The sequence below is a fragment of the Hyaena hyaena genome, unplaced genomic scaffold (genome assembly GCF_003009895.1).
Source record: "Hyaena hyaena isolate Hyena2069 unplaced genomic scaffold, ASM300989v1 scaffold_509, whole genome shotgun sequence".
In the NCBI taxonomy this organism is placed as follows: Eukaryota; Metazoa; Chordata; class Mammalia; order Carnivora; family Hyaenidae; genus Hyaena; species Hyaena hyaena.
The window spans coordinates 884233-892795 of record NW_024081142.1 but is presented as its reverse complement, the minus strand read 5'-3'; the positions used below and the strand labels follow the sequence as shown (position 1 = coordinate 892795).

General features: G+C 45.0%; 1 protein-coding gene across 2 annotated transcripts; it reads left to right on the top strand.

Annotated features, from left to right (window-relative positions):
* Positions 1–2417: 2417 nt before the first annotated feature.
* On the top strand, positions 2418–6134 carry OTX2 (orthodenticle homeobox 2). 2 transcript variants are annotated; one of them, XM_039255140.1, is made up of 3 exons: positions 2418–2514; positions 3500–3651; positions 5514–6134. In XM_039255140.1, exons 1-3 carry the CDS (start codon positions 2418–2420, stop codon positions 6132–6134), a joined length of 870 nt encoding a protein of 289 aa, XP_039111071.1. The 2 variants fall into 2 exon arrangements, with proteins under 2 accessions (XP_039111071.1, XP_039111069.1); XM_039255138.1 differs by having other exon boundaries at positions 3476–3651.
* The last annotated feature ends 2429 nt before the right edge of the window (positions 6135–8563 follow it).

Here is an 8563-nt window from a genome sequence, read left to right as displayed (position 1 = left end):
GCGGGGACTCGCCCAGCGACCGTCGCCCGCTCGCGTAGGTAGGACTTCTCCAGGGGCAGTCATATTGACGCTTGTAATTTCGAAAGGGTATTTCGGTTTCCCCTACCGGGCTCGGCTTAGAGCGGAAGGGAGAAAGGCGTCCTTGCAGGGCTTTTGAAAGTTAGATGGAAGGGCCCGTGGCTGCTTCTTGGAGAGCGCATACCTAGGCCGGCTGCTGAAAGTATTTAGTAGTTTTATTTGGGGGGCAGTTTTTTCTTTCAAAGATGCATACAGTAGTTAAAGAGAAAACAGTTTAGCCCAGAATTGCAGTGATTTTATCATGGTAAGGGCCAAAGAGCTCCGAGAAGGATCTTTGCCTAGCGCTTTCTGTTACTGCTTTTTATGTTGGAATGTGCCACTTTATGCATCAGACATTTCTAATTGGGTGAGAGCTCTCCATGTAAGAACAATTCTGTATTTCTCATGTGTACATCTGCTATGATTTTAGCTTTTCCTATGGTAGTTCAGAACTTTACAACATAGTAAGATTGTATTAAACAAGAAAGAACTCCAGCTTAGAGGCTATATATAAACAAATAAATGACTGTATTTTAAAGCAACATTGTTTTCACAGGCTCTAAATAACCCTGTCTTGGAAAGAGAGTAGAAAATATCAAGCCTTTGTTACGGGAGCAACTAAATTAGTTTTATTGACCAGACAGTACAAACTCCTCCAAGAGGGGTATTTATAAAAATTACATTAAATTAGACCCGAGGGTGGAAAAGCATGTTTTTTGTTATGAATTTAAATAGGGAAGAAGTTGCAGTAACTAACTTCCATTTGTGGAATTTTGTGTCTTGATCTCTAAAGCAATGTAAATATGAAAATCCAGTCCTAAAAACTCAGTAGGACCTTTGTCAGAGTAAGAGGGAACTTCTAATCTTGTATCCGCCATTTTGAAGCAATCTCTCATAGTGTCAAAGTTGCAAATTAGAGATCTTTGCAGGATAAGTGCCAATTTTTAGACAAATAAAAGCTAGACTAGAAAACTGTCAGCCCATATTAACATCCGTTTTGGATCCCTTTGCTTGGGGGCAGTGAGAGACACTCAGCTGAAGAAAGTAAATAACTTTTTTCTTCCTGCCTTTTCCCTCCCTGAGCTCTTTTTCTTATAGGATTGTAGAAAACTTGAAAGGTAGGGAGAAATTCTATTAGTCTCACAACTTTGGGTGTTTGGAGATCTACTTTCTTCAGAACTAAAATGTGCAAAAGGCAGCCAGCATTAACAGGAAACTGCTGTAGCTGCTGAGGGACCCCCAATGTCTGAATATTTGCCTCCCGCCGCATCTGCGCCTCTACAGCATCGAAACCAACATGGAAGAGGCTTGCACTCCAAATGCTCACCCTTTCTGCTTGCAAATGTGGGGGCCTGTCATTACCTGATTGGTGGGATTCTAACTTCAGAATTTCTAGCAAACCTCATGCCAATCTTTAAGACTTTTTTTTGCAGTGTGTTTAAATATTTGATGGGTGTCGATTAAAAGTTAAATACTTGTTTGTTTAGCTTTAGTTCTTTAGACACATAATCAAGGTCCTCCAAAACCTTACTAAATCTGTTACTTACCTCAAAATCTAATTACCCAGACTACTAATTAGGTGAAAATGATTACTGGAAATGACTTCAAATGTGGAGTAATAGCAGTTGAGCAGTTTTCTCAAGTTTGTCGATTAGCAAGTTGGTATTTTAGATGTTAAATGCACTGACATTTTAGGTTCACAGCAGTTAAAAGTGGTAAAAAGCTAAGATAATTAAAATTTGCCTTGGAAAGGCAACAGTCTGGGGAGAGGTAGATTTCTTGAATTGTTTCTTTGTTTCTCACCAATGGGCTTTGTTATCAGCATTATTTATTTAGCCAAAGAGTTCTTTGTCTCTGCAAATGGCCCCAATCAAGTTTTGTTTGAGACAATTAGCTAGTGCCAGCCAATGAGTCCTATGCAAATGTAGGGATAGGAATGCAATGTGTGCATTTGAAGGCGTGGGGTTTTGTTCTTTGGGGGAAGGCAGATTGTAATTGCTTTCTTCTGGTACTTTTTTTTTTTTTTAAGTTTAGTGTGGGGGTGGGGAAGACAGGTTTATCTGGCCTCTCTCCATCCCCTCTAGTTCCAGAGCAGCTGGGGGTGGGTGGGTTGCAAGTCCTTTAAAAGCCTCTACCTTGCATAGCCCAGGCTCTTTCTAAGTTAGTGGTGGAACGTGGTAGAGCTGCTGCCTGCGAAGCAGTAAACCAGCACCTCTGTTTGTTTGTTTGCTTTGCCCACAGTTCAACCGCTCCAAACCCACACACTAAGGACCCTGAGTCTGCCCACCCCCAGCGAAGCGAGACCTTCTGGCTGGGTCCCCCCTATTTGGGCCAATTTTGCGCCTCCAAACAACCTTAGCATGATGTCTTATCTTAAGCAACCGCCTTACGCAGTCAATGGACTGAGTCTGACCACTTCAGGCATGGACTTGCTGCACCCCTCGGTGGGCTACCCGGGTAAGTGAGCCTCCGGCACTCCTGCCTCACCTTTTCCCCAGGCCCGCCCCTCCGGGTTGTGACGCCCTTTCCCCGGGGGCTCTGGGGCGGGTGGTCTCGCTGCTCCCGCCCCAGCTGCAGGCGAGGTACCCACTGGGCTTTCTCTCTGAGAAGCAGCTCAGGGCCACAGGGCATTTACCGGCCGGAGGGGAGGATAGGGGCTGGAGGGAGTAGGTGGATCCTGCAACACTTGCGGAAACTCACACCCATTTATTCTTAATGGGAGGGACTGGGGGACACACTTCGGAGCCCCTCGAGGGCGGTTACTGCCTCCGCCCCTATCTTGAAGCCCAGTTCCTCGAAGGGCCCTCTTCGAGCCACTGGGTTTCTCCTCGTAAATTCTCCGGGCCTCTCCTGGGGCTTCCCCTGTGACCTCCAGGCCTCATGCCTCTAATCCCTAGATGTGTGATTTACCCTGGGTACGGGTGCTTTCCTTTCCGCTCAGATCTGTTTTTTAAAATCCTCGTAGAAGTAGGAAATATGCCCCCATTTTAAAGATGGAGGAACAAAGGCTCTTAAAACCAAGGTCTCGAGCAGGATCAAGATGTCGCCCCATCAATCCGAGCTGCGGGTCCTCGGGGATCCTTTGACTTCACGGAGTGGATTTTTTTGTTTGTGTTGTGGTTTAAGGGTTGCTTTTGTGGGGTTTTAGGATTCTTGGCTTCCTTTTATTTCATCTGTTAGCTATGGAAGGGTCACTCTGGCTGGAGCTATCTCCGACGCCAGGCGAAAAGGGGAGGGCTCCCCTGGAAGGGACAGTGTTGGCCTGGGGAGCCGAGTCCGGGGAGGGGGTGGGGAGAACACCTCTGGGCTCTGGGTGGAAGGGCTGGGAGGACAAGGGAAGGGCCGGGAGTGGGGGTCGGGGCAGTTGGAGCGCCCGCAGAGACCCCTATGACTGAGAAACTGCTCCCCCACCCTAAAGGGCCCTGGGCTTCTTGTCCCGCAGCCACTCCCCGGAAACAACGCCGGGAGAGGACGACGTTCACACGGGCGCAGCTAGACGTGCTGGAAGCTCTATTTGCTAAGACCCGGTACCCAGACATCTTCATGCGGGAGGAGGTGGCGCTGAAAATCAACTTGCCCGAGTCCAGGGTGCAGGTAGGGCAGACGTAGATAGAACCGTCCTTCCCGGCCGTGAGTGCCCCTCCTCCCCTGAGCGTATGTTGAGGGCCCCAGGTCTTAAGAAAGCCCCAAAGGAAGGCTTGAAACAGCCCTCAGTTGGAGGCCAGTACACTCTTCTCCTAAGGCTCCTTGTGCCCGATTACTCGCCTTGCCTCTTTCTGTACCCCCACCCCATCCTGTCAGCACGAGTCTCCGGGCCTAGGCTGTAAGGTAAGACTGGCTGCAGTGATGCAGCCCAGTCCTAGAGCTCTTGGGTCCCCAGCCAACAGAGGCCTCGTCTTGGCAGATTTCAAGGGCAGTCACTTAATATTTTAATACTTTCCTTTCCCCATGTGGAAATCCTACCCCATTCTCACCTACTTTTAGAGATGAAAGAAGCTTAGCTCCTGGATAGCCCCAATATTTTTACAGGTGAAGAAATGGAGTAAATGACTTGCTCAAGGTCACATGTCAGTTTGGTGGTAGAGCCAGGCTGTAGAAGCAGCTGGTGCTCTCATCAAAGAAATTACACAATAAGAGTGTTTTCTTTGACCTCTTAGGGACTGAACAGAATTTGCTAGCTCTGAGCCATTTAGCAGATAAAATATCAACGCAACATCCTCAGTGACATCCTCCCCTCCCCTTAACTTGACCTTAATTAAGCTGGAGAGGGAGAGTAAACTCCAAATTTCCTGAAACGCAAGCCCCACGTAGAGTTCCCTGGACAGAATGTTTAGCACCTAAACACACACACACCCTTGGGACTCCCCTGTAGCCAGGACCTATCAGTGTGAACTGCAAACCAGGCAAGACACTTTTCAAAGTAAGGTGGGAGAAGTTTTAGCACTTGGGAGGCTTGAACTCAAGTCTTCACTTTAAGAAAAGTAAATGGCTCTGAATGGTTGGTGGTGTTATGCTCAGCTTTAGTGGCACCGCTAACCCACCTGTATGTAGTGCTCATTTGAGAAGACCATGGAGGACTTGTTGCTCAGAAAATGCCTGTAATTTTCTCTTGAAAGAGGGTGGTGGTTTCTTTGCTAGCCCCCCCCCCCTTCACTGCAGCCCATGAACGGGACTGGTAAAGAGAGTGTTCACAGTTGCAGGCAGAGGTTTACCTTGACAAGCCAGTGAACACGGCATAGGGAACTGAAGCTGTGTACTGAATGGCACTACCCTGAAGGCAAAGACTCTAGTATCAGACCTGAGAGGAGCAGAGAAGTCTGTTCTCAAGCTCAAAGCTGAGTACGTACAAGACATTCCACTTGCCATAAAGAAGGTTTTAGCAAATAGTGGCTTTCAGACTTCCTTCAACGGGAACACTTCTCCCTGGAGCCCTTGTTTGTAAGTGAGCCTTTTTAGGAGAGAAGGAAGAAAAAAAAAAGTAGAGTGATGGAACCAACCTTCATGTTAAAAGTTATTCCCTAGAAGATGGACTGTCAACTTTGAATTTAGGCTGTTCTTGTTGGCAAGTCGCGACAGAATTGTCATCCCTCACTTCTCTTGTGCTTTGCTCCAAAAGACATAGAAGCATTGTATTCCACCGTAAGTGTTCCACGATACTGCAGGGTCTATGTAGATGTGTGTATTTGAGGTGAAATACAAGATAGGAAAATGAGAGGGAGAATTTTTAGCCATATGATTTATTATTCTGGGCTAGGAGTCCAGTGCTTCTAGACAGCCTCCTCACTTTCTTTCAAAACCAGGGCTATATATAACGGCACCATATAATAGGTTTTCGGTGACAGGAGAGATTGTCTGCTTAGCTCATCTGTCCGTGGAGGGCAGCTTTATAAGCTTTATAATCTGGGAGCCGTTCTTGTCCTTGAAACCACGTTAAAGAAATTTCTTTCCCTTTCAAGGTATGGTTTAAGAATCGAAGAGCTAAGTGCCGCCAACAGCAGCAGCAGCAACAGAATGGAGGTCAAAACAAAGTGAGACCTGCCAAAAAGAAGACCTCTCCAGCTCGGGAAGTGAGTTCAGAGAGTGGAACAAGTGGCCAATTCACTCCCCCCTCTAGCACCTCAGTCCCGGCCATTTCCAGCAGCAGTGCTCCTGTGTCTATCTGGAGCCCAGCTTCCATCTCCCCACTGTCAGACCCCTTGTCCACCTCCTCTTCCTGCATGCAGAGGTCCTACCCCATGACCTATACTCAGGCTTCAGGTTATAGTCAAGGATATGCTGGCTCAACTTCCTACTTTGGGGGCATGGACTGTGGATCTTATTTGACCCCTATGCATCACCAGCTTCCTGGACCAGGGGCCACACTCAGCCCCATGGGTACCAATGCAGTCACCAGCCACCTCAATCAGTCCCCAGCTTCTCTTTCCACCCAGGGATATGGAGCCTCAAGCTTGGGTTTTAACTCAACCACTGATTGTTTGGATTATAAGGACCAAACTGCCTCCTGGAAGCTTAACTTCAATGCTGACTGCTTGGATTATAAAGATCAGACATCCTCGTGGAAATTCCAGGTTTTGTGAAGATCTGTAGAACCTTTTTGTGGGTGATTTTTAAATGTACTGGGCTGGACATTCCAGTTTTAGCCAGGCATTGGTTAAAAGAGTTAGATGGGATGATGCTCAGACTCATCTTCTGATCAATGTTCCCGGAGGCATAGAAGGAAAAATGAAGGGCCTTAGAGGGGCCCACCAACCAGCAACCTGAAACGGACAAACCAGTCTACTTAAGATCCTGGCATAGTTTTAGATCATTGGTTTTCCTGATTTGCAAAGTGATCAAAAGCATTCTAGCCATGGGCAACCAAACGCCACCAAAAAAAAAAAAAAAACAAAACTAAATTGTGAGGGAAAGGAGGGAAGGACATAGCCTTCTTAAGCAGAGGTGTTCCAATGTTTTAGCCAATCCGTGGTTGAATCTTAGGAATGAACAGTGTCTCAAGCTCACTCACGTTTCATGACCAACTGGTAGTTGGCACTGAAAAACTTTTCAGGGCTGTGTGAATTGTGCGACTGATTGTCCTAGATGCACTACTTTATTTAAAAAATAATGTTCATAAGGAGTCAATATGTAGTTTAAGAGACAATCAGTGTGTGTCTTATATAAATGGTACATCTGTGGTTTTTAATCTGTGCTAGACTTCAAAACTGTGATCTCCTGTTATTGTATGCAATCTTGAACTCCGCCTCTGCAGGGGTTCTTCTGTGATTAAATAGGTTATAATTATAAGCAAATTCAGAGCAATTGAGTACTTATCTAAAAAGATTACCTTTGGCTGGAGGTGAGCGGCACTGAAACTTGACAACAAAATGTTTCTGGACAAGGTGAGTGAGAGAAGAGAAGCGGAAGGACACGAATTCATCTGTAATTTACTGTTGGTAAGCCTGGCAGTAAAGAGACATTGGTCAATTGCTCTGACCCTGATGAATTTATAGACCGAGATCATTGTCGTTTATGCTTGCAGATGTTAACTGGAAAAGTTATATATGCATAAACCTTTTCTTCCTGGATTTGGCAGATATGTATAATTATATTAAAATGGTTCTAGCACAATATTGGGTCCAGTTTAATTTTATGCCACTGTTTATGGATGAAAAGCCCACATTCAGCCTCTCCTTCCCTAAACATATTTTATTTAGGTCAGGGAGGAAATCAGTAAACTCTCCTTAGAAAGCATTTTTGGTTTTATCAATGGATGCAGTAGATACGAGTGACTGTGGTATGTCAACTTTGTGTGACTTCCATCAGGACTGCTCTGGAATAGACTATGGAGAGCCTAACAATCCTTATGATCTTGCTCTCCTTGCCGCACATCATAGTGATTTCTTAGACACTTTACTGGTACATTTTAACATAGTTCATTTTTTTAGTGAGAAAGGAAGAACTGTACTACCTCGGAGAAAATGGGAATGACAAAAATTCCTTGTTTTTATTCTCTCAAATGATTAAGGGGATTTTTTTTTAACTTCCAAAAAAATCGGAGGTGAACATGAGAGGGAATGTAATCAGAATCTGAAAGCAGTTCAGGCAGAAATGATTTCTGAACAAAAGAGTTCCAGAAAAGTTTTAAAACCTGTAATTTCAGTAGTTGAACATAAGGCATCCTGGTCAGTTTTGTTTTTGTTTTGTTTAAAGAAAGTGCTGGGGAAAAGAAAATGGGTCCCTTCTCCTTATACCTGCATTTTGTAAACCAGAAAAGACAAATGGGCCAATGGTCATGGTGCTCCTTGGGCAAAAGCAGTATTTAATTTTAAACTCTTTATGTTCTTAAATTTCACCAAAATTAAGTGACTCTTGATTGTAACTTTTTAAAAGAACTTTAGCAATTACAACCATTTTGTTTTCTGGCTAATTTTTCTGTCCCTGGCTGTGCATGCTCTCTTGAACCCTATGTAATCTTGCCTAATAAGTAAATTGGTTTTGTTCTACTGCTAAAGGAAATGCAATAGTTTACAATAAGCAACTCAGGCAAAACTTGATGGCAAGATTTTCCAGTACCCATTGATATTTACCCTACAGTAGTTTACACTGAAGTGAAATTGAGGCCTAAGAGAGACTCTTTGCTTTATAATTTTCCAGCTTCTGGGTCTCACTCTCCCAGCTTTTCTCATGCAACAGTAAAGCAGATCGAAAGTAATTTCACCGCTTTCAGTTTTCAGAAGGCCCCACAAAGGATCGGGAAAGACCTCCTCTCATTAAAAATAGCAGTGGCAAACAAACAGGGCATTGCTCAGCAAATAATGCAGTTAGGTTTCTCTCCCAATACTAGAAACACGGAGGAGGTCAGAAAAAGGCGTTGAGCATCTTCTGAAGCTAATTTTTCCATCACCTTTGCACAACTTCGTTTAACAGACCACGGAGTTAAATCCCTTTGAATTGATGGCAAAGTAGAAATGAATTCCCCCGGACCAAAGGCAACGAAGGGAGGGAAAGGAGGGCGGGGAGCAAGCGC

Bases quoted from the DNA above. Each gene is read 5' to 3' on its own strand.
- OTX2 (XM_039255138.1), top strand. From the start codon at position 2,418: ATGATGTCTTATCTTAAGCAACCGCCTTACGCAGTCAATGGACTGAGT. The intron at 2,515-3,475 runs GTAAGTGAGCCT...CCCACCCTAAAG, and splicing joins CCCCTCGGTGGGCTACCCGG to GGCCCTGGGCTTCTTGTCCC. The intron at 3,652-5,513 runs GTAGGGCAGACG...TTCCCTTTCAAG, and splicing joins TGCCCGAGTCCAGGGTGCAG to GTATGGTTTAAGAATCGAAG.